This window comes from Balaenoptera physalus (genome assembly GCF_965194825.1).
Source record: "Balaenoptera physalus genome assembly, chromosome: 14".
In the NCBI taxonomy this organism is placed as follows: domain Eukaryota; kingdom Metazoa; phylum Chordata; class Mammalia; order Artiodactyla; family Balaenopteridae; genus Balaenoptera; species Balaenoptera physalus.
In genome coordinates this window covers 62,116,507-62,143,426 of record NC_138893.1, presented here as the reverse complement: position 1 = coordinate 62,143,426, position 26,920 = coordinate 62,116,507, and the positions used below count along the sequence as shown (strand labels likewise).

General features: G+C 38.3%; 1 protein-coding gene across 7 annotated transcripts in view; it reads right to left on the bottom strand.

The window, feature by feature from the left end:
• The window catches only part of LOC309642300 (putative neutral ceramidase C), an 85,331-nt gene that overhangs the window by 34,720 nt on the left and 23,691 nt on the right, over positions 1-26,920 (bottom strand). For 6 of the 7 annotated variants that reach the window (XM_082423700.1, XM_082423697.1, XM_082423695.1 and 3 more), the window contains 5 exons: positions 15,260-15,380; positions 13,123-13,248; positions 9,415-9,501; positions 7,165-7,269; positions 6,948-7,029 (listed from right to left, as the gene is read on the bottom strand). In XM_082423700.1, coding sequence (XP_082279826.1) covers positions 6,948-7,029; positions 7,165-7,269; positions 9,415-9,501; positions 13,123-13,248; positions 15,260-15,380 — 521 coding nt within the window. The remainder of the gene's footprint in view (positions 1-6,947; positions 7,030-7,164; positions 7,270-9,414; positions 9,502-13,122; positions 13,249-15,259; positions 15,381-26,920) is intronic. The other variant, XM_082423699.1, reaches the window with a different exon arrangement.

Genomic DNA, 26,920 nt, shown 5'->3' with positions numbered 1-26,920 from the left:
AATCCTAGGGCTCTTAAGAATTGTGCTAAATCTACTCTGCCTGTGCTCTATAAATGGAACAACAAAGCCTATATGACAGCACGTCTGTTGACAAGATGGTTTACTAACTATTTAAACACCACTGTTGAGATCTACTGCTCAGGAAAAGATTCCTTTCAAAATATTACTGCTCACTGACAATGCACAGGTCACCCAAGAGCTCTGATGAAGATGTACAAGATTAATGTTGTTTTTATGCTTGCTAACACAACACCCATTCTGAAGCCCGTGGATCAAGGAGTACTTTTGACTTTCAAGTCTTATTACTTAAGAAATACATTTCATAAGGCTATAGCTGCCATGGACAGTGATTCCTCTGATGGATCTTGGAAAAGTCAATGGAAAACTTCCTGGAAAGGATTCACCATTCTGGATGCCATTAAGAACATTCATGGTGGGCTTCCCTGGTGGCGCAGTGGTTGAGAATCTGTCTGCCAATGCAGGGGACACGGGTTCGAGCCCTGGTCTGGGAAGATCCCGCATGCCGTGGAGCAACTAGGCTTGTAAGCCACAATTACTGAGCCTGCGCGTCTGGAGCCTGTGCTCCGCAACAAGAGAGGCCACGATAATGAGAGGCCCATGCACCGCAATGAAGAGTGGCCCCCACTTGCCGCAACTAGAGAAAGCCCTCGCACAGAAATGAAGACCCAACACGGCCATAAATAAATAAATTAATTAATTTTTTTAAAAAAAGAACATTCATGGTTCATGGAAAGAGGGCAAAATATCAACATTAACAAGGGCTTGGAAAAAGTTATTTCAGCTCTCATGGATGACTATGAGGGGTTCAAGGCTTCAGTTGAGGAAGTAACTGAAGAGGTGGTGAGAACAGCAAGAGAACTAGAATTAAAAGCAAAGCCTAAAGATGTGACTTAACTGCTGCAATCTCATGATGATAACTTTCACAAATGTGGAGTTGCTGCTTATGAATGAGCAAAGAAAGTGATTTCTTAAGGTGGAATCTTCTGGTGAAGATGCTCTGAAGACCACTGAAATGACAATAAATGATTTAGAATGTCATGCAAACTTAGTTGATAAAGCTGTGGCAGGGTTTGAGAGAACTGACTCCAATTTTGAAAGAAGTTCCACTGTGGGTAAAGTACCATAAAATGCATTGCACGCTACAGAGAAATCACTTGTGAAAGAGTCAATCAATGCAGAAAACTTCATCATTGTCTTATTTTAAGAAATTGCCACAGTCACCACAACCTTCATCAACCACCACCCTGATCAGTCAGCAGCCATCAACATCAAGGCAAGACCCTACACCAGCAAAAAGATTATGACTCTCTGAAAACTCTGCTGATGGCTACCATTTTTAGCAATAAAAGTATTTTTTATTAAGGAATGTACATTTTTAAGACATAATGTTATCACACACTCAATAGACCACAGTATAATGTAAACATAACTTTTATAAGCACTGGGAAATAAATAACAATATAATAATAGTAGGGAACATCAATGGCCCACTTTCAAAAGTGGTTAGATCATCCACACAGAAAATCAACAAGGAAACATTGGACTTGAACCATATCTTAGACCAAATGGACCTAAAAGACATATATGGAACATTCTATGCAACGACAGTAGAAAACACATTCTTCTCAAGTGTGCATGAAACATTCTCCAGTACTGATCACGTAGGGTCACAAAAGAAGCTTCAGCACATTTAGAAGATTGAAATCATACCAACTATCTTTTCCGACCACAAAGACATGAAACTAGAAATCAGTAACAGGAAAACTGGAAAATTCACAGATATGTGAAGATTAAAAAACATACTCCTGAACAACTAATGGGTCAAAGAAATCAAAATGAAATCAAAAATACCTCAAAACAAACAAAACAAAAATGGTAATACAATATACCAAAAACTTACTGTACAGAGCTAAATAAGTTCTGGGAGTGCAGTTTATTGTGATAAACCCCTACATTAAGAACTAAGAAAGATCTCAAAAAAACAACCTAACTTTACACCTCAAGGAACTAGAAAAAGAACAAACTAAGCACAAAGTTAACAGAGGAAAGGAAATAACAAAGATCAGAGTAGAAATAAATGAAATAGAGACCAGAAAAACAATAGAAAAAAAACACAAAACGAACAGCTGGTTTTTGAAAACACAAAATTGACAAAACTTTAGTTAGACTAACTAAGAAAAAAAAGAGAGAAGCCTCAAAATTTTCAAAAAATTAGAAATGAAAGGTAAGACATTACAAATGACACCTCAGAAATACAAAAAGATGACTATAAGCAATTATACACCACCAAATTGGATAACCTAGAAGAAATGGGTAAATTCCTAGAAACATACAAACTGCCAAGACTAAATCATGAATAAAGAGAAAAATTTGAGCAGACTAATAATAAGTAAGAAGATTGAATCAGTAATCAGAAACCTCCTAAAAAAAAGACTTGGATCAGATCGTTTTACTGGTGAATTCAACCAAACATTTAAGGAAGAATTAATGCCAGTCCTTCTCAAACTCTTCTCAAAAATTGAGGAGGAGGGAATACTCTCAAATTCGCTTTACGATGATAACATTACCCTGATACCAAAGCCATACAAGGGCACTATGAGAAGAAGAAAAAAAAGGCCAATATCTCTGATGAATATAGAAGCCAAAATCCCAAGCAAAATACTAGCAAACTGAATTCAATAGCACATTAAAAGGATCATGCACCATGATCAATGGGATTTATTCCTGGGATGCAAGAATGGTTCAAAATATGTGAATAAATAAATGTGATATACCACATTAATAGCATAGGAGGGTTCTTGCTTTTCTCCATGCCCTAAATAAATAGGAAAACATCCATGTTCAAGGATCAGAAGACTTAAAATTGTTAAGATTACAGTGCTCCTCAATTTAATCTACAGATTCAATACAATTCCAATCAGAATCTCAGCTGACTTCTTTGTAGAAGTTGATAAACTGATTCTAAAATTTAAATAGAATTGCAAAGGACTCAGAATAGCAAAAACAATCTTGAAAAAGGAGAACAAAGTAGGAGGACTCATATATCCTGATTTCAAAACTTACTACACAGCAATAGTAATCAAGAAAGGGTGATATGAACCATGGAATACTACTTAGCTATGAAAAAGGAATGATTTTTCTTTTTTTAAAGGGTGATACTAGCACAAAAAATAAACACAGATCAATGGAATAGAATTGGGAATCCAGAAATAAGACCATGAATCTATGGTCAACTGATTTTCAACGAGTGTGCCAAGACCATTCAATGGGTTAAAAAAAATAGCCTTTCAACAAATGGTGCTGTAATAACTGGATAGCCACAAGGAAAAGAATGAAGTTGGATTGTTACCATATATAAAAGCTAACTCAAAATAGCTCAAAGATCTAAATATAAGAGCTAAAACCATAAAACTTCTAGAAGAAAACAGGGGTAGGTTTTCATGACATCAAATTTAGCAAAGGATACTTAGATATGACACCAAAAGCATGAGACACAAAAGAAAAAATAGACCATTTTGATTTCATCAAAATTAAAACTTTTTGTGCTTTAAAGGACACAATGAAGAAGGTGGAAACACAACCCACAGTAGGGAGATCAGCCAAAATGGTGGAGTAGAAAGACCACGAGCTCACCTCCTCTCATGGCCACACCAAAATAATAACAATGATTTACAGACCACTTATTGATGAAAAAGACCAGAACCTACCATAAAAGATCTTCTATAACTAAAGATATAAAGAAGGAACCACAGTGAGATAGGTAGTCAAGACCCATACCCTCTGGGTGGGTGACCCACCAACAGGAAAATAATTACAATTTCAGAGCATCTCCCTAAGGAGCAAAGGTATTGAGCCCCACATCAGTGTCCCCAGCCCAGCATCCCTCTGCCAGGAAGATGAGCCACTAGAACTTTTGGCTTTGAAGGCCAGTGGGGCTTACTTGCGGGAGACCCAGAGAGCGGTGGGAAATGGAGATTCTACTAATAAAGCATGCACACAAAAATCTCACATGCTCCGAGACCCAGCTCAGAAACAATCATTGGAAAGGAGCCTGGGTTAGACCTACCTGCTAATCTTGGAGAGTCTCCCAGAGAGACAGGGGTCAATTGGAGCTCACCTGGGGACACAGACACTGGTGGCAACTATTTTTAGGAGCTCATTCTACCACATACTATTTTGGATCCTTCCTCTAGCTTATTAGCTCCAGGACCCAGCTGTGCCCATGCCCACCAACCCACAGGCACCAGTACTAGGACATTTCAAGCCAAGTAACTAACTGGGTGGGGACACAGTCCCACTCACCAGTAGACAAGCTGCCTTAAGACACCCCCTGAACCCACAGCCACCCCTGGACACAACCCTGCCCACCAGAGGATGCAGGATGAGGCCCCACACACCAGTGAGGCGGACACCAGCCTCAGGACAACGGTACCCCTGCAGCCTACAGACTCAGCCCACCCATCAGCAGACCAGCACCAGCTCTGGGACTAGCTGGGCTCCGACCCTGCCCACCAGCAAGCCAACACAAGCTTTAGGACATCCTGGACCCTGCAGCCAGCCATGTCAAGAACCAGCCTCACCCACCAGCAGTCTGACACCAGCTCTGGGACCCCGGGCCCTGTAGCCAGACCCCAGGACTCAGCTTTTCCTGCCAGTGGGCTGGCACTAGCCCCAGGACCTACCTTCACCCACCAGTGGGAAGACACCAGCCCAGGATCTCCTTGACCCCAGCTCTGCCCACCAGTGAGCTAGCAGTAGCTCAGGGGCCACCTGTGGGTCTGCAGCCAGCCGCCTCATGACCCAGCCCCACCAAGCAGTGGCCAGCAGCCTCTGCACAAGGCAGGGCCTGGCAACCAACCAGACCCAGGGCGGGTGGTAGAGCCAAGCCTACGAGACCACCCACAGTAGTCAGCCCGCCACAACAGAAGGACCCAAGCAGCCCAGCTAGCGGGCATCCCTAGAGCATATATGGGACCCATAAGGAACTCTTTCAACTCAGTAATGAGAAGACAAGTAGCCCAATTTAAAAATAAGAAAAATATATGAGCAGACATTTCTCCAAGGAAGAAACACAAATGGCCAATAAACATGAAAAGATGCTCAATATCACTAATCTTCAGGGAAATGCAAATCAAAACCATGATGAGATACCACTCCACACCCAGGGGGTAGCTAGAATCAAAAAGGAAGATAAAAACAAGTATTGGTGAGGATGCAGAAAAATCAGAACCTTCAGAACTACTGATGAAAATGTAAAATTGTGCAACAATTTGGAAATAGTCTGGTAGTTCCTCAAATGATTAAACATAGAGTTACCATATGATCCAGCAATTCCACTTCTAAGCATATACCAAAGAGGAGAGATGAAATCATATGCTCACACAAAAGCCTGGACATGAATATTTAGAGCAGCATTATTCCTAATAGTCCAAAAGTAGAACAACCCAAATGTCCATCAACTGAGGAATGCATAAACAAAATCTGGTAAAACCATACAATGGAATATTATTCAGTCATAATATAACATAAATGAAGTTATCTACAAAACAAAAACAGACTCACAGACATAGAGAACAAAATTTGTGGTTGCCAAGGGGGATGCGGGGTGGGGGAGGGATGGATTGGGAGTTTGGGATTAGCAGATGCAAACTATTATACAGAGAATGGATAAACAACAAGGTCCTTCTGTATAGCACAGGGAGCTATATTCAATATCCTGTAATAAATCACAATGGAAAAGAATATGAAAAAGAATGTATGTATATGTATAAATGAATCACTTTGCTGTACAGCAGAAATTAACACAACATTGACATCAACTATACTTCAATAAAACAATTTTTTAAAAAGAAAAACAAAATAATGAAATACTAATCCATGTTACAACTTGGATGAACCTTGAAAACATGATGCTAAGTGAAAGAAGCCAATGCAAAAAGCCACATTTTTTTTTACAATTCCATTTATATGAAATGTCCAGACGAGGAAAATATAGAGATAGAGAGATTAGTGGTTGCTTAGGTCTGGGAGAGGAGACTGTGCTGTAATAGCTCAAGAGTACAGGGTTTCTTTCTGAGGCGATGAAAATGTTCTAAAATTGACTGTGGTGATGGTTGCACATATCTGTGAATATACTAAAAAACCACTGAATGATACACTTTAAGTGGGTGAATTTTATGTTTTGTGAATTATATCTCAATAAAGCTGTTAAAAATTATTTATTTTAGAACACTAGACCAAACTAGATGAAACATTACCAGGAAAGATGATGTCAACTATATCACATTACAACTGTATTTATTAATTTAACTAATGGTTCCAAAATATATATATATATATATGACAAGAATGAAATAAGCCAAAATATTGCCTGTAGGTGATATTCTTCAATTTTTTTTAAACTTTCTCTACTCGCCAGTGCATGTTATCACAGTGATCATCAGGATAAAAGTATAAAACCTATAATAATCAGTTATAAATTCATGGAAATACACACAGGAAGAAGACCCAGGACCACATGCTTTAGGCTCCTAAAAGCTTCTGTTCTGAGGAATTTGGGCTCCAGTAAAGGAATCTGGGAAAGAGACACTAACAACCAGATGGAAGGGCCAACTCATCCTGTCGAAGTTACAATGACACTCCCGCTCTGCACCACTCCAACTCCACCCCAGCTCCAGCCCAATTTAAAACTATTCTTCCATAGATTGAAATGCAAAGAGAATCTCTGATTCTGTTTGAATCAGTGGAAAGCTAAGTTATGAAAGATACCTACCCCTGGGAAATCATGTACAAACCTGGAAAGCCTGCGTACCCGCAAATTTAAAACATAAAAATAGTAAATGTATTGGTTACATTAAACCCTGTTAGGAAACAGAACCCTGAAGTTCAGAACCTGGAACCATAAATCACAGCAGACTGCACCTCACCCTGCATAAAATTGAGGGTTCCAAATCCGTCAATCGTGCCAGCTGCAAAACTGTAGCCCAAGGCTGGTTTACATGTTTTTGCCTAAAGGAAAAAATTTAAAAAACAAAACAAAAATGAAACATAAACAAAAAAAGAAACAGAAGTTGAAATTCAATAATGACATCAGCCCAGAGCTTTACCCTTGTGGCATAATCAGCGTGACTCAGTGACACTTACTGTGTGTGTAGAATTGAGCCAGACGGTGACGTCCGTCATATTCACCCACTGATGAGCCGAAGCCAGTGGCCCAGTTACCTCCTGAGAGGCGGAGGCATACAGTTCCTAGAAAACGCACACAACCTTACCATTAAAAGCAAAAAAGCTAAAATGAATACCAGCAATCGTACCTAAGAAGTGCCAATTTGGAAAAGAGTCTTTCAGTCAACTTTTGTTTTGCTGTCTGATTAGACAGAGCATGCGCATCTCTCCACCAAACCCCCTGTAGCTTCCCAGAAACCCAAAGGCCCTGAGACCATTGATCTGTGTCTATTTCCCACAAATATGAAATTCCAGTGATGCAGGCTATGGTACAAATGCTCTAATCTCACTAGAAAGATAGTCAAGAAAATTTAAGGTTAGGAGTAGGTGGGCCAGATTACCTTCTTTGCCAGAACAAGAGTGCATCCACGGGGATTCTCAGGGAGTTTTCCCTCTCACAGTCCTTGAGTCCTCTGGCAGGGCTGGTGCCAAAGGGGGGCTTGAAAGTCTTCAGGACCCACTTCATCTGCATCTGTTCCCCCACCCACTGTTCACCTTTGGATGTTCTTTTTTTTTTTCCAGTATGGTCAATTGATGCTTTTTTAATCTTATGGGAAATGTGAGTCAAAATATATTTAGGAAGGTTTGTTTGTATTGATCTGTATCATACAGTAGAGGCAAACCCTGCTTCAGCACCGATGCCTTTGCCTGACACCTAACGCATTTCTACTCTATTGACATGTCAGTTTCCACAGCCACATGGGAACTCTCAAGTTGTCAGTAACACCAGCTGCAGCTTGCGTCTCCTCATTAAGAGGGAAGTTGTGCCTTTCTGAGAAGAGAATCCAGAATGTGGGACAAATCTCTATGTCGACTGGGCTCAGAATGGTAACAAAATTTCTGACGCCAAATTGTGTCAGGGGTGCACGCCCTAAATAGAATCTGTTAATTTAGAACAATCCACTGATAATACCACAGTAATTAAAAAGAAACTGCAGCAATTAGGTTGGCTGGTGTCTGATGTTTTTGTTCTTCCTTAATTGCTCCTGAAACATTTTAGAACCCTTGAGACAAAATATTTACACACACACACTCTCTCAAGCCCATGCTCACTAAAGGTATGGGTAAGCTATAAAAAGGAAGAGATTTAACTATCTTTGTCAGAGATGGCTCAGCTCAAAGCTATCTTTTGTCTTTTCCATCAGAAATGTCTCCATAGGAGCTGATACAAAATATGTAAGCAAAATGGAAGATAAAATTTAGAAGGGGAAGGAGGGTAGAGTAACTTGTAGTAAGCTCACTGGAGACCAGATTCTCTCTTCATCAAAAAATCTTTTAAAAAGAAAGGAAAATGTAAGATGGATGATCTTTCCATATCAAAAAAGACCAGGGACTAATTTGAATCCAAATTGCAAGAATTGGCAGTGGTGCCACTCAGCTTTACCTTGTCACCGAAGGAAAAGTTAAGAAATGGTAGGGCTTCCCTGGTGGTGCAGTGGTTAAGAATCCGCCTGCCAATGCAGGGGACACAGGTTCGAGCCCTGGTCCGGGAAGATCCCACATGCCGCGGAGCAACTAAGCCCGTGCGCCACAACTACTGAGCCGGCACTCTAGAGCTCACGAGCCACAACTACTGAGCCCGTGTGCCACAACTACTGAAGCCTGTGCACCTAGAGTCCGTGCTCCACAAGAGAAGCCACCGCAGTGAGAACCCCGCACACGGCAACAAAGAGTAGCCTCCGCTCACTGCAACTAGAGAAAGTCTGCGCGCAGCAACGAAGACCCAACGCAGACAAAAATTAATTAATTTTTTTTTTTTAAAAGAAAGAAATGGTCAGGTGACTTGGCAGGCTAAGGCCTGAGAGACTTCTGAGAATTTGAGTCAGTCTGGTTATATCTGGTCATACCACATGAATTGAAAACTTTACAATCTATCATCCAACCGCCTGAAGCAAGCATTCTGGCTGAAAGAGAATGTTTCCTGATTACTCGCTTTTAAATGTACTTCCTATTAGAAGCCAGACACAAGCAGTCAGAGAGAGGTTCCTGTGTGGTTTGTGAAAACAACCTTCCTGGTTGACAATAAACAGCATTCAGTCTTCCAGACTCCTTGGTGCAGCTTGAGCTCCTGCTGTCTTCCTTACAGTTACGGACTTCCTGATGAACAACGTCAGTGGATTTTAAAGCATAGCTTTGAATGAAGATGAAAGAAGCGGGCCCACAGCTTACCTTTGCTTTCTCATATATTTTCCGTCCTATGATTTGTGTGCTGTCAAGCATATCCTGCCCAGGTCCCATAGCAATGCACATGCTAGGCTGGAACAAAATGACACAAGATGTGTTCTTAGTGAAATAAGCAATTCTTTTAAAGAATGGAAAATGACAAGTGAATCTAAGCAAATAGATTTTTTTAATCTTTTGAGGCATTCTCTTAATTTACAGATTATGAGAAGCAAAATCATTCACGGAATTAGAGCAATGAATGTTGCTAGAAATCATCTATTCTAGAAACTTACTTTTAAAAATAAGGAAACTGAGGCTCAGGTGGGTTAGATTTACTGAAGATTATACAGGTAGCTAATATCTGAGCTATTACCTAAAGCCAGGCCTTTCCATTTGCTGCACATCTTTCTCTTTGCTGGTTCCTTCCTATGGCACTTGCTCATGATTGCCTTCAATTGAAACTCAGTTAAAATTATATTGGAACAACTAGCTGACCCTCTGGAAAAAAATCAGTAAATACATCTGGCTCTATATTTTACTTCTTACACCAGAAAAATTTGCAAATGATCGGATACTTAAATATTATAAATGGCACCCAAAATGTATTAAAAGAAAATATGGATGAATATATTCTAAAGTCTAACGATGTGAAAGGCCCTTCTAAAAATTATATGGAACACAGTTTGACAGTTTAAACATTTTAAACATCCATATCGGGGGGGGGAAAACATAAGTAAGACTGAAAGATAACTGATAAATGGGGTGTTGAGGGATGAGTTTGCACAGTTTATGACAAACTAAGACTTTAATATATTAGGAGCTTTAAAAAGTCAGCAAGAAAAAAAATACCCTTATTAATACATTTTGATTCATTCATATTGAGTTGGGTATTCTCTTATTTGTAGTAAAAATCATCACATTGTATACCTTAAACTTAGACAGTGTTGGATGTCAATATATCCCAATAAAGCTGGAAAAAAATAAAAGCAAAAAAAAAAAAAAAAAGCATCCTAATGGATAACACCATGGATACAGATGAAATAGGTAATTCACACACACACACACAAAATGTAAATGTAAATGGCCATTCAACGTTATAATATGTTCAGTCTTAATGAATAATTGAATATAAATTTAAACTATGAAGAGAGAACTCTTCACATTTGTGCTGGAAAAAATTGAAAGATTGACAAACCTGCTGGTGGGGAGAGTTTGGGGAAAGTGTCACTCATGCACTGTGGGTAGAAACGTGATTGAGAGTATTTGAGCAATGTGTAGAGTATATTAGAGGTGCTTTGAAAAAAAAGAACAAACTCACTTTTAAGGATTTGTCCTAAGGTGAAACTCACACATGTGAAAAAATATATGACAAGCATAGTGACCATAGCATGCTTATATGAAGGAAGAAAATAAGAAGGGAGAGAGGGTGTGAGGAGAAAAGCAGGAAAGGAAAGAAAATACTCATCAGTAGGGGATTGGTTAACCAAATTATAGTACTTAAAATTAAAAATTACAAAGTTAGTTTAAATAATGTTTTAAATTATATTTACTGGAAATAAGGAAGCAGGGTATAGAACAACATTACAATATGATCCCATCTATGTAAAATTGTACATATATATGTGTACAGGTGCATAAAAAGTTGTCTGGAAGGACGTTTATTAAGATTTTCACAGGTTAATTGTGGGATGAAGGGGTGCTCCTTGACATAAGTTTTATTTTCTGAACTTTTCAATATTGTGTGTATTTTTAACAACCATATATCATTTTTCTAAAAAACATTAAAGCTATTTTCTAAATTTAAAAACTTGTTTTTAAAGAAACCGCATTAAAGCAGAAGACACGGCAACATTTGTCCATTTCCCTCTTTTGCTCAAGCGTATTCTGATTTTGTTCAGAAAGCCATCTCTCTCCTCGCAGTGATCCCATTCCTCATTCCAAATAAGTCTAAGGCGATCGTGGAAATTCCCTAGGCTTTGCCAAAGATTGGTCAGGAACCCAGCTTAAGCCAATCAACACATACCATTTCTCCAGCAACTGTTTTGGTCCAGGGATGGACATGTGACATAAACTGACAGTCAGACTAAAAAGAATTCTTATTCCGTGGTTGGAAGAGAGGCTCTCTCTCTCTCCTACTGGGTATGAGAGAAAAAAGCACACACCTTCCTCACTGATGACTGGCATCTTGCAGACATGAGGGAAGCTAATCCAACACGAAGGGAAACAAAGAGAAACTGAATTGTGTTGTGGAAGGGGGTATGATTTTGCTGTAATTTTTGCTGATTATAAAGTAAACTATACTTATTGTAGAATAAGTATTAAAAAGTATAAATAGAATTAAAATAATGAACAAAAAATAGAAAACTGCCTATAATAGTGCCAAAAAGAGAAAATCATGGTTAACATATCAGTGTGTTTCATTTTGTCTTTTTACTATGACACATTTATTCTCAAAACTGCAGTCATGATGAATATGCAATACTAAACCCTGAATTCCTTAGTATTATGGGCTCTTTCCCACATTAAGTATTCCAACATAAGACATGAGGTTGATGCATAATATTCTATTGCAAATAAGTATTATAATTTATTTAACCATTTCATCTGTGAATTTTGGAATTTAACAAGTAATCCTCAAATCTAATGTGAATTAATGGTGTGTAAAAATTTTGGAAGTGAACAGTAACAAAGACTTTTTTCATTGAAGTGTAGTTGATTTACAATGTTATGTTAGTTTCTGGTGTATGAAGACTTTCTATATAAAAATAGTAATATACAATGGAAAAGTATAATTGTTAAAACTATATTTCTCATTGAGTGGGGTCGACTGGGATAAAATAAATAGCCCAGAAATAGTGTTTAATAAAAGCAATATCACAGGTGAAATACTCTATAAATAAGAATAAGAACCTAGAAGCTAGAATCTGCTGCTCATGTCAAAGTTGCAAAGAATAAGAACCTAGAAGCTAGAATCTGCTGCTCATGTCAAAGTTGCAAAAATCTAAATGAAGATGGGAGGACAGCCTTACTTGTTGCCTTTAAAACTTATCACATAGAATTGTATATAGTCACAAAGAGATTTTTTTAAGACAAATTACGTAGAAAACTCAAATCCTATACCAATAAAAAAATCAATAAATAAGTTATAAAATGTTGTTCATGAACGAATAAACACATGAAGAGGTGTGAGAGTGGTAACTTTGGGGAAAGAGAGAGGGTAGAGGGGAAGGAGGTGAACAGGGACTTTCACTTTTTACTGCTCTTTATGCTTCCCATGTGGTTTGAGTTTTTACACCAAGATTGTTTTGTTTGTTTGTAATTTATAAGAAAGGAAAAAGAATTTTGACCTTGTATTTTTAGAAAACCCTATAGACTTTATAATCACTGAGAAATGTCTCAGGCAGGCAGTTTTTGTACTAAATTGTGACTTCAGAAATGCCAAGGAAAAATGTTTCAGGCTGTCCAATTTTGGGGAAGGATATTTAATCTCTGACATTTACTAAATTGTCTTACCATTCAAAAAATCTGACAATCAAATGGAAAACTACAATTTTACCCAATCAAAATTTAGTAGGTGTTTTTGAGAAGAGCAAATGCTAGCAGTAAGTAGGCCAGAGTATACTTAAGGAGAACATAATTGTAAATGAATGTTGAATAGTTAAACGTAAAATGTACTTGAGATGCAAAAACAGATTTCATGTCATCATTACCTACCCCACCAATGGGACAAGTGCTATTGGCATTATCACAAGACTCTCCCGTGTTGATGCAATGCGGGCCAAGAATATTGGGGGACACATCTCCCAGGTTCGATGAAGCAAATGCTGCTACATACGGTCCCTGCCAAAAGAAACATCCAGTTGCCTTTTATTCTTTCTTTTTTTGGTGGGGGGGGAGCAGAGAAAGGTTTATTTCAGTGCCAAGCAAGAAGAACAGGCAGCTAATGCTCAAAAGACCCAAACTCCCCAATGGCTTTCAGGGGAGCATTTTTAAAGGAAACATTTGGGGGTGAAGGCTGCAGGATTCATGACTTTCTTCTCATTGATACGTTGTGAAGTAAGTGTGGTGTTTTAGGAATCTTCATCATCAACTTTCCGGTTCCAAACAGTCTGTGGTCTAGTGCTTGTGCTCAGCAGGTAGCCGCCATCCTCCACCTGAGTGGGGGTCTCAGTTCCTGTAGAACAACTGGTTTCAGGACTTAATGAAGCTCAGGTTCTTGATGTCTCATCACAGAAAGAATTCAGTGAGAGACAAAGTGATAGGTAAGAAGTGGATTTATTTAGAGAGAAGCACATTCCACAGACAGAGTGTGGGCCATCTCCGAAGGTGAGAAAGGTCTATTCTTTCTTATTTACCACAATGAGTTCATTAAAAAGGCAAACATTCAACCCACTCTGGTGAACTATTCAAAATCGTTTGCATACGACAAAAGGAGGATGTACAATATTCTGAGAGAAATTTTTATTTCTGAAAAGGCTCACATTGCAGTCAGCATACGTGTCATTACTCGTGATATTCCAGTTATCAATAAAGCTATTTCAAGTAGGAGAGTTTCAAATTTGTGTCTCAAACAGCAACATTTTGACAAGAAATAGTGTGCAACGAGTTATAAAATGCTGACCCATCAACCTAGTGTCTGGTGTTGTACCTGGAGCTCAGAGATCCATTTTCCCTTTAAAAATAAATAGCCTATTGGCTTAAAAAGTGAAGAGCCAATCCGGATTTTTCTGTTGCACAACTGAACCTAAATATAGCCTCCACCACCCAGACGTGCCCTCTGTGTATATTTTCTCTATCTCTTCAACCTGAAATAACAACACAAAACCTTTTAGAGTAGGGCAAGACCTTAACCTCAACCAACTGGTCTACCATTCTACCTTAAATTCTTAAATTTTCTTAGGGAAAGAGATAATCAAGTATAGGAGATTATGTGTCTTTTTTATATACTAAAAAGATAATGGGAAACTCCTTTCTTTTCCCTAAAACACAGGCTAAAATGAAAAAAATAGAGATTTGTCAACAAAGTAGCTAAAAAATCAGACCAGATGTTCACGGGCTAATATTCCCATAACATCACACAGAAAAACCTGAACGAACTTTTTGGCCAACCCAATATCTTTGTAACAGAACACTTATTCTAGGCAAGGGCCTGGGGTTCTCATCCCATCATATATTCTTCTGCAATTAGGGGTTAGATGCTGGGGTCAAGCAGAGCAGGGTCCTTCCTCACCAAATATCTGCAGTCAGTAATTTACACAAAGCTGACGAGTTTCCTGGAGTACATGGACTGGGTTCCTGGACACCCCCAACTCTGATCCCATCACTCACTGAATTTCAAAGTTACAAAGACAAGTCTAATGGATTAGGGTTGTCTCTGACTTAGGCCATATTGCAGGAAAGTAGAAATTCCTTGAAAGGAAATTAAGAGGGAAGTCTGGACCACAGAAAAGGACTCATTCCCTGTCCTCATTCAGATTCCTATACCATTAAGAAGGTGCTTAATAATTTTATATCTCTGAAAACAAGAGATATAAACACAACACAGTTTATCATATTTCCAAGTTAATCAAAAATTATATATGGCAAAAACTATTATATATTAATTTGCCCTTCCTTATCCAACTAATTGTAACTTTATGAAGTCATCACATCAGTAGTATTTGACACAAAGCTAACAGTCATTTAAAATTTTTCTTAGGGAGGATGGAGAATTCTTTCTATCCAAGCATGTCAGTATGTGGCATCCAAGATGACACTTTCCTCTGAAGATTTGAATCAGCTATTCTGAACACTGAATGAATGATGATACTCAATGAATTAAGATGAAGCTTTCAATGACATAAATTCTCACCTCTCCAGGTAGATATCCTTTGTTCTTCTCTTGCTCAAAAAGGTAAGAAGCATAGCCCACATTGTCGCTATTTACAAGATGATTGCTATTGTTCATGCTGACTGGGTGGACGGCAAACCAGCTGTAAAAGAACAGGAAGCCCTAAGTTAATGAAGAGAACCAGATAACTGGGGTGAAAAATGATGACTAGGAGCTTAAGTTTTCTCCAGCTGTAAAAAAAAAAAAAAAAAAAAAAAATTATTTTGATGATAGGCATTCTATCAAAACATTTAGGTTCTTTCACTGTTAATGAAACCTAAATTACTAATAATATACTCAAGAAGTCTGACCACTTACTTAAATTAAAAATATTTCATCATTGTCATCTTCATCATAAGCTTTTAACAAGAGCCAGTACTGGTTAGTTACCAGGTGATATACCTAAATAATTGTATCGACATAGACTTTATCCTTCAAGACAGGTACACACATAATAATTATTCAAATCAATCCTATCCAATTCAGTACACATTTACTGAGAGTCAGCTATGTGCCGAGCACTGAATAAATTGCAATTTACTCTAGAATCTTGCGGAAGACAAAGATGTAAACAAATGGCTTTGATACAGTGTGACAAATGTTATAAATAAGGAGGCATAAAGTGTTTGGGGACCACAGATGACTAGCAATTAATTCTTAAAGCCATTCCAGAGAGAAAGAACAGCAGAATAAATGCACAGGGGTGTGAAAGAGGATGTTATGCATAATTCAGTATATCCTTATGCATAGTAATACCTTGTTTAAGTGTAGAGCTATAGAGTTCACAAGTTAATTTCACATCTGTTATCTCATTTGAATTTCACAACAACCCTGAAAGACAGGCTGGTATTACCTGCGCCCCACAAGGTGTCTCGGAGAAGCAATATGGAAGCCCACTTGTCATAGAGGACCAAGGCTAAAGTTTGGGTCTTGTGACACCTTGTTCAGTGGCCTTTGTAGGATCAAACCTCGACACAGGTGAAAAAGGTGTTTACAAGAGAGAAGGCTGTAAAGCAGATTAGCAAGAATACTCAAGAAAAGAGAGATGTCAATCAATAAAATTTCAAGCTAATGTAGGATTTTTAAAAATCTTTTGTTGATTTTTCTTTGCTGAAAGCTTTTAAAACATTTCTACCTAAGTAATATGGTACACAAAACTGAACATTGACTTAATGACTAGAGATGTTTTGGGACTTCAAGTCATCATTCAGTATTCAGTTCTCGTTACCCAACAGATGTATACGTAGGTCAGAGGTGGCCAGCACAACACCCACGGGGGCTGGCTAGGCAACATAGGAGTTAAGCTGGTTGGTACAGTAGGGACTGAATTGCGGAGGCACTTGCATAGTCTAAGGACCACAGCCTCTACTGGGCTGCGGCCAAACGCTGCCTGATGGGAGCATAAGCCACTGCTGCCAGATCTTCCACAAATCCATGGTTTTGGGAAAATCTATTGATTTAAAAATTCTTAAAGAAGTAAATGGCATGGAAACAAAGGAGAAGAACAGTTACAAGTTAAGAGACTTAAGACACAAAGCCAACAAATGTAGTCCGTGGACTGTGTTTGGATTCTGACTCAAAACAACTGGAAAAAGACTGTTGATACAATCAGGGAAAACTGAACACAGACTAGGTTTTAGATCATATTAAGAAATTATTTTGAATTTTGTTGATTGTGATAATGGACTGTAGTTATATTTGTCTAAGTTTTTATCTGGTAGAGATACACACTGAAATATTCATGAATAAAATGATATCTGGTATTTGTGCTTTTAAATACTCTAGCAAAACAAACAAACAAAAAGGAGAGGAGGGATGAAACAGAATGGCAGAGGATTGCTAATTACTGAAGATGGATAATTGTTCCATGGAGATTCATTAGACTAATCACTCTAAACTGGCATATATTTGGAATTTTCCATAATTGTTTTTTGTTATGCTGACATCCATTGAAAAATTTTTCCTTCAATTTTATTGAGATAACTGACATACAGCACTGTGTAAGTTTAAGGTGTACAGCGTGATTTGACTTACGTACGTCATGAAATGATTATCACAATACGTTTAGTGAACATCCGTCCTCTCACACAGATACAAAATTAAAGTAAGGAAAAAATTTTTGTGATAAGAACTCTTATGATTTACCCAAGAGCTTTCATACATAATATAGAGCAGTACTGATTATATTTATCATGTTGTACATTATAACCCTAGTACTTATAAGTGGAAGTTTGTAGTACTTTTTGACTGCCTTCATCCATTTCAATTTTTTTTTTTAATAGTGTTAGACCAAATCACCAGTCTATAGGCTGCATGCAGCCCCCAAGGTGTGTATTTGCCACTGTGCAAAGGTACAGAAGTTTGGATTAAAGGCAGTTCTAAGGTCATTCCCTAGAAGTTACTTGCAAGGTTTCTATATGCTTTAAAACCCTTATATTCATTTATTTTTTGTGGTTTTTCTCTTTCTCCTAACATTCAAGTGCCAAGGGATATTCTAGTCAACTAGTATTTTCCAGTCAGTTGAAATCTGCTTTTTTGTAGTTTTATTCCATTTAGTTTGGAAGGAAAATGAGGTGGTGGCCATGACAGTTCCAAAGCTCTCCAACCAAAATACTTCCAACATGGTCACACTGAGGTCAGCCAGATGCAACCTCTCCAGTGCAATCAGAGGAAACCCACAGAACAATTCTATCAACGTTAGACTATCATTTAGTACTTATTGGGTGAAAAACTTTATACATAGGTTCTCCTTTTATTCTCACAAGAACCCTTTGAGTCAGATGCTTTCCTTATCCTCATTTCAAACCAAGGAAACAAAGGCTCAGACAGATGAAGTAACATGACCAAGGTCACAGAGTTGTAAGTCAAGAAGCAGGACTATGAATCCAGGTTTGTCAGACCATAAGCCCATGTTCTTACCTGCTATGGGATGCAGGCTCTGTCCCTTCTGTTCATTCAATCGCTCATTCAATATACATTTAGTTAACTCTGACTCTGTGCCGGACACTGGGGACATAGAGATGCATGAGGCATCATCTCACCCTTGAAAAATGCTTCACAGACGATGTGACATTTGAGCTGGGTCTCAAAAGATGAGTAAGTCAAGAGGGAGGGGACATGGGGATATATGTATACATATAGCTGTTTCACTTTGTTGTACAGCAGAAACTAACACAGTATTGTGAAGCAATTGTACTCCAATAAAGATCTATTAAAAAAAAAAAAAAAAGATGAGTAGGAACTTGGCAAGGGGATGACTGTAGAAAAGACATTCGTAGCAAAGGTATGGAGACGGGAAGGAGTGCAGTGTGTTCAGAGACTGGATAGTCAGCGTGACCAGAGCAGAATGGATGAGGGCAAGGAGAGATGGCGGTTGCTCCATTCATTCAATCAATATGAATGTATTAGTAACCAAGTGTGTGGTTGGCCTTATGTTAAACCCCAAGGAACATAGAGAGGAATCAGGTGTGTTCTCTACCATCAAGGAACCACAATAATATCTGGGAGAAAGCAAATGCTACGAATTTTGGTCTATAATTAGACTATAGGCTTGAATTCTTATTTATTTATTTTCATTTATTTTAGGCCATAGAAAATTAATTGAATTTTTTCTTTACAAAACTGAAAAAAAATGTATTTAAAAAAGCTCTTTGCATTTCAGAATAAGAAGATACTGTTTTTCCTCCTCTGCCCTTTAAAATATATGCTATAAAAATATCAGGTTTGTCACAGCAACCAAAGTACTTTGGTAAGAGATGAATATTTATAAAGATAGGCAGAAAAGTGGTCATTTTAATTTAAGAATGCTTACTTACAGTTTATTTTGTCTGGTCAAAAAGTATTCATCAAAGCAAAGTTCAAGAGAGAGGAAGAAAGGTTTAGGTAGTTTCAAAAGAAGTTAGAATATAGACATAAAAGGATGACTATGTCTTTGATAATAAACTTTTTAAAATAATGATTATGTCACAGCTAGGGCAGGGCTCTACTTGAGTCAGCATGATGCAGTCAAGGTGCTGAGGAAAGTCAAGAGATTTGAAATCTTATCATTATAAGGAGCAAAGTTACTTAAAATTTCTAGATCCCTGTTTCCTAAGACTGACAAATAGATTTCAACTATGCTTTGTGAATCAATAAACAGCAAATTAATACAGAATAGTATAATTATTCTCTCCTGTGTCACTGAGACATTTTCTAGTGTCTCTTTCAATTCAGACGTTGTGTACTTCCTATTCTGAAGCAGAAAAGCCAAATGCAGAATTGAGCTTCTTAAATATTCTAAAGCAATAACAACCCGTCCCAGGTTCCATTCTCTCAGACCTGAGCCGTCCTGTTCTTATGGAGGTCATGCTCTGCACAAAGGTGACTGGCAAAGGGGTAAGTGGAGGCTGAAATCCAGCCCCCTCTCAGCTCCCCGAGCGAGGCACCTTAGTCAGCCCAGAGAAAGGAGCGCCTTTGTGTGCTGTGCACCAAGTCCTACGTGCTAGGTGTGGCCATCTCCAACCTAAGTGCCCACCAATAGGGGGAGAGAATATTGTACCTCCATTCAAAGGTAGTGTTCATGAAGATGTGTAATAACATGGGAGCCCTTTGGACAAATACAAGAGAAGATGATGTAGTGGATTCAATAGTGTCCCCCCCAAAATTCACATCTACCAGAACCTCAGAATGGGACCTTATTTAGACATAGTCTTTAGAGTGTAAACAAGGTAAAGATCAAGTGAAATGATACTGGCTTAGGTTGGGTCTAAAATCCAGTGACTAGTGTCCTCATAACAAGAGGAAAGGGACAGAGAGACACCCAGAGATAGAGACGTAGGCAATGTGAAAATGAAGACAGAGATCGGAGTGATGTATCTACAAGCCAAGGATCGCTGGCAGCCACCGGAAGCTAAGAGGAAGGCGTGGAACTGATTCTCCCTCAGAGCATCCAGAAGGAACCAAGCCTGCCAACACCCTGATTTCAGACTTCTGGCCTCTCAACCTGTGAGAGAATAAATTTCTGCTGTTTTAAGCCAGCCACTCTGTAGTGCTTTGTTATGGAAACCCTAAGAAACTATTATAGAGGCCATATGTCTTAGTGGCTAAGAGCTCTGGTACCAGACGCAAGTTACTTAACCTATTTGAAACTCAGTATTCATATCTGTAACATAATGATAATAGTATTAGCTACCTCATGGCATTTGACAATTAAAGGGATAGAAACATCTGAAGTGCTTAGCACAAAGACTGGTTTGTGCTAAGAATGGAATAAATCATCACTTTGATGATGTTGATGCTGATTTTGATACTGCTGCCGCTGGTGCTGATGATGACTAAAAGGGAAAAAGATATCCAAAGCCCTGTGTATACGTGTGTTTCATAAGGCAAACACAATATTAAAATATATGATGTGTGTGCATGTGTGTATTCAACACACGTATATTCACCCCATGTAATATAAACTTTAAATAATTAAATGAGGAAACGCTGCCCTCTTGTGGCAGAGACTTGAGGGCTTACAAAATACCACCTTGTCCTCTCTTTCCCAGTCCCTCTGGCAGGGTGGGGCATGTGAATCTGGCCAATAACATATGTGAAGAAGGACCACCCAATTTTGATTAGACTTTGCATGAGTGGGAAATGTGCACATTAAAATCTTTAATGTGTTAACCCACTGGAATTTCATGGTCTATTGCATCCCCTGGCATTAACGAACACCTCTTAACACACACGGAATTAACACACCACTTTTTCACCTGCCTTACCATCCTCCTGGCCTTACCCCACTACAGACTACTGGGAAAAGGAAAGCAAAGGGTGTTTCATCGTATTATATTGTAAGGGTTATTAGGCCCGGAATTTTACCCAAAGGGCAACCTGAATTTGAAACAAGCAGAAGCAATGACTCCAGACCAGACTGCTCAGATTAAAGGAGAACAATGAGCTGTAGCCAGAGGACCTCTTCTAAAGTTACAGGTGAACTTGGTGGCCAGCATCCTGGAGAATCTTTCTACCATCTCTGCTCAAGAGAAGTGATGTCCATTCTCAACTACTCATTTTGTTATCTTCAAAAGTCCTGGATGAAAAAAACCCCAAAAAACCAAAAATACCCTCGCAATAATGTTACTGGAGAGATATCTGGTTTGGGTGGATTCCATTAAGTTCATTAAGTTACTGCAATCAAAATTGTTGCAGCCTAAATAGTATGATTAAGCAATCAACAAAAGTAAAACAAGAAGTAGCCAATAAGAATATTTTTTTTTAATTCAGCCTAACTACCCAGGAACTGAAGAAATTGAAAGGAAAACAAGAGTGATTTGGCTTTTTTGGGGCTATTACTTAACAACATTTGTAAAGCATGATAATACCAAAACTGGCAAGAGCACAGGAAACAATGCTGCATTCGTGCTTGGGTAGAAGCAGTGTAAACCAGCAAGTTTTCCAGAGGACCGTTTGGCAATTTATGAGAAAAGCTGTAATAATAAATATTCCTCTATTGGCGCAGCAACCCCACTTCTAGGAATTCAGCTTAGGGAAATCATTGGCAATAGATACAAGATATCTGTTCATGAATGCTTATCACAGTGTCCTTTATGATAGAAAAAAGCTATAAACTGAAATGTCAAATGATTGGTGATTTGTTTGGTACATTATCATACATATAATGGAATACTATACAACAATTTTTAAATGGTGATTTTAAAAATACTACGTTTCTTTTTATGGCTGAGTAATATTCCCCTGTATATATGTGCCACATCTTCTTTATCCATTCATCTGTCGATGGACACTTAGGTTGCTTCCATGTTCTAGCTATTGTAAATAGAGCTGCAATGAACATTTTGGTACATGACTCTTTATGAATTATAGTTTTCTCAGGGTATATGTACAGTAGTGGGATTGCTGGGTCGTATAGTAGTTCTGTTTTTAGTTTTTTAAGGAACCTCCATACTGTTCTCCATAGTGGCTGTATTAATTTACATTCCCACCAACAGTGCAAGAGGGTTCCCTCTTCTCCACACCCTCTCCAGCATTTATTGTTTGTAGATTTTTTGATGATGCCCATTCTGACCGGTGTGGGGTGATACCTCATTGTAGTTTTGATTTGCATTTCTCTAATGATTAGTGATGTTGAGCATCCTTTCATGTGTTTGTTGGCAATCTGTATATCTTCTTTGGAGAAATGTCTATACTCAGCCATAAAAAGAAACGAAATTGAGTTATTTGTAGTGAGGTGGATGGACCTAGAGTCTGTCACACAGAGTGAAGTAAGTCAGAAAGAGAAAAACAAATACCATATGCTAACACATATATATGGAATCTAAAAAAAAATTGTTCTGAAGAACCTAGGGGCAGGACAGGAATAAAGACGCAGACATAGAGAATGGACTTGAGGACACAGGAAGGGGGAAGGGTAAGCTGGGACGAAGTGAGAGAGTGGTATGGACTTATATATACTACCAAATGTAAAATAGATAGCTAGTGGGAAGCAGCTGCATGGCACAGGGAGATCATCTCGGTGCTTTGTGACCACCTAGAGGGGTGGGATAGGGAGGGAGACGCAAGATGGAAGAGATATGGGGATATATGTATATGTATAGCTGATTCACTTTTTTATAAAGCAGAAACTAACACACCATTGTAAAGCAATTATACTCCAATAAAGATATTAAAAAATAATAATAAAATAAAAATAAAAAATACTACGTAGCACTGAAAGATATTCATAAGGTAATTCTAAATGAAAAAGTTGCCAAATTGTATGTACAATAAAGTATCATTTTCAAAAAATAAAAAAAAATAAACATGATTAGGTAAAGGTCTGAAAGGCTATATGACAAAATATTAGAAGTTATTGAGGCCCAGGATTACCAGATGATTTTAAATTTTTATTTTTGTTCACCTTAGAAATTTTAGGAAATACATGAACAAAAGGAAGATTTTTTAAAAACCACTGTACAACACCAAGAGTGAACTCTAATGTAAATTATGGACTCTGGGTGAAAATGACCTGTCAACGTAGGTTCATGGATGGTAACAAATGTACCACTCTGGTGGGAGGTGTTAATAATGAGGGAGTCTGTGCTTGTTTGGGGGCAAGTGTATATGGGAAATCTCTGTACTTTAATTTTGCTGTGAATCTAAAATTGCTCTAAAGAATAAAGTCTATTAAAAAACAACTTTGCCAGCCCTGGCATAGTGTCACTTCTCTCATCTTTTATTGATCAAAGTGGTCCCGGGGCTGGCCAAGTTTCAAGGGCTGGAAAAATCTCCACTCTTGAAGGGGACTGGCAAGGTCACTTTGTATAGACTACCTAAGATAAGAGCTATTGTTGCCACCATCTTTGGAAACTATAATTTTCCATTTAAAGATTTTTTTTAGTCTATCATCCCAAAAAGAATAAAAAGCACTGAAAAAGTGAGATAAATAGCAAAGTGAAGAGATATAGACAAGTCCAGATATATAATAATCATAATTCATAAAAATAAACTAAATTCACTCATTTAAAGATGAAGATTATCAGAGTAAAAAACAAATAAATAAAGCTATATGATATTCATAACAGACACCTCTACAATGTAAGAATAAAAGTTGAAAGAAAATGATAGAAAAAATATGCATGGCATATTCTAACCTACAGAGAGCTGAGTTAGCTATATTAACTGAAAATACATAGATTTTTGAGACAAAAAAACTATTATTAGGTATAAAGAGAATCATTACAAAAACAAATAAAAAAACACTTGAGATACATGGAGATAACATTGTTAATATTTTTTATAGTATTTTAAAGCTTCTAGTACCCATAGTATATGAAACCAAGAGAGCATCTGCCTTGAAAGAATGACCTTTTAGTCATGTTTATTTCTTATCATACATTCCACATAGGAAAATGGGCAGAAGAAAATGTACCTGAATATTAACCATGGTTGACTTTGGAAAGTAAGTCCAATGTCTTCTGCCAGTTAATGACAGCTGGCTTTTACAGCTTTGGTTTCTAAACTTGGGACAATTTAAATTAACAAGTATGATTAGTCTCTGCTATCAGTCAACTCTCATCACCCTCGTCATCAGAAAGCCCTTATTAAGCACCTTCACTTTACATGGGGATGGATTAGACACAGAATGAAAACTCACTACATAACCAAGGCCTACACTTCACTGAAAAGGGAGAGCACAAATAAGCTGGTAGGAAAGTTGGAACAAAAAGACAGCATCAAGCTTCACAACAACATAGAAGAGGCAGAATAGGAAAGAGAAATTCAGGATGTAGAAACAGAGTGGGGCTTCACAAACCAGAGCGAAGGCTAATGGACAAGGTATTTATAAAGACATGATGATGAGATGGAGAAAAGAGAAGAGGTCAAGAATGGCTGGTGAAAGGCAGTCACTGAGGTTTCCACATTTGCTCTCGGCGTGGGGTTAAGTACACTGAGGAGAGAATGTAGGGGGTAGAATAGAGAGCCATAGAGAATAAACAGTTAGAAATTATAATTCAGGAAGTCATAGTCAGAAATCATAGAGAAGATTTATACACACACACACCCCTCAAACGGAGTTCCATAAGTATCATTCGAATGAATTAGTTTAATAAATTGGGTTTTTCTAAGTGTGTACATAAATTATTCAAATAGGTTGCACAAATCACTGCCCCTTGTTGTCTTCTGAAAATGTGCCTTGAAAGGATAACCCCTTTCTGTAAAAATAAAAAGATTTGCAATGTGTAAAACAGAAGACAATAGAGAAATCATTCAAAAACCTGCTCAGACCTTCCTTACAGCTCTGACGAATAGGAGCCGTGCCATACTGACTCCTAAAGGGGTAATGAGGTGAGAAAAAAAAAAAAGGAGGGTCCATGCCACTCCTACAAACTTGAGAAAGGAAACTTGGCAGACGGGAGAAGATAGGAGAAGGGAAGAGAAGTGAGACAGAGCCTGTCCCGCTGCACCACACTTGAGGAAATGAGTCAATGTTCCCAGCTACCACTCCCAGAGCCTCCCGTGCTAAGGAGACTGGGTGAGAAGGGGCTGTCCACCACCCAGAGACGCCATTCAGATTATCTGCCCACCCCTGTGATTTGTCTTTTGGTACAGATACTTGAAACCTGTTTTGTTTTCTCCCTTCATCGTTTCTTCGTTCCGTAGCATCTTACTACATCAGGATCTCCCAGAACTCCACTCCACAGACACCTTCTTTGAGGTGCCTTCCAGAATCTCCCAAAGTGAATTTTGTGACCGCCACACAGCTTATATTTTAATTCAGAACATCCCAAACATGTTCTCCACATCTGGAGAAAAATCATTTACTGTTTTTGCATACAGTAGTATCAGTCAAAAAGAAACATTTTCCTTATAGACAGATCAACTGAGGCAAATGTTGACCTCACAATTGTAGAGGACTTGATGGATTATGGAATAGTTGCATGCACATAATTCTTTCGTCCCTCAAGTCACTACTCTTCCTAACCCATCAAGAGCCCCCAACTCCCAACCCCAGCTGAAAACACTTCAGTGATTTTCTATTCCCCTTTGTTTAAAGACCCAAATCTTTATCATGGCATCTCATCTCTACCTCTGAATTTAATTCACAACACCCTGCCCCACTGTCCTCGCACTCCAGCCACACAGACCTATCAGCACCTCAAACAGGCCACAGGACTTTTGCACATGTTTTCCCATCTGTGTTAAATGTTCTTTTTTACCCCCCCCCCATTTTGCCAGTTAATTCTTACCCTTCCTTTGGTTTTCAGTTCCATTGTCTCTTCCTCAGGGAAGCCTTTCCCAATCTCCCTGACCAGGTCAAGTCCCTTTAAGATAGCTCTTCATAACTTCCTTTCTTAGCAGTTAACCCAATTATAATTATACATGCATTTGTATGACTATATGATTACCTTTTGTCTCCACCAGTAGACTATAAGTTCTATAAGAACCACAACTAGGACACCAATTTTTTTCTCAGTGTATCTGTATAGTACTAGTTCAGTTCATGACACACATCTTCCACAATATTTAATAAATGAATGAATGCATAATAATCTCTATGTGGAGAGATGTTACATCTACATTTGAGAACTGTGGAAACTGAGTCTCAGAGATTTTAAAGGATTTGCTCAAGGAGCATAGACACAGGTATTTGACTCCTGACTTTATGACCATTTACTGGAAATGCATCATTCCAAGGACTGAAAAGCACTGCCTGGCACATAGTAGGTGCCTGGTGCAGACTTGTTGAATGAAGAAATGAAAACAACAATGCAAGTAGCAAGGAATAAATTATGAACTTCAACATGGTTTTCAGGGTGAAGAGAATAGTCTTGGCTGTGACACTGGGCAGGTCGCATCACCTTTCTAGGCCTCAGCTGAAGTTTAAACTTTGATGATCTTCATGCTCTGCAAATCTGAGGTTCTGTGCTTCTAAACTCCTCATACCTTGGAATCCTGCCTAACAGCAGGTACCTACATTTGGTGGCTGAGTTACTTAGCAGCCCAGATTTGACTTTATGTTTTGGATCATTTTTAATGTATTCAAAGAGCAATTATCCCTATGCAACAAGAGGCAATTGCAGGGGCAATTTCATCAAGGATAATATACGGCAGCTATAGAAACAACAGAAAGTTATTGCAGGCTGTTAAGCACAGCAGATGGAAAAGCATTGTTATAAC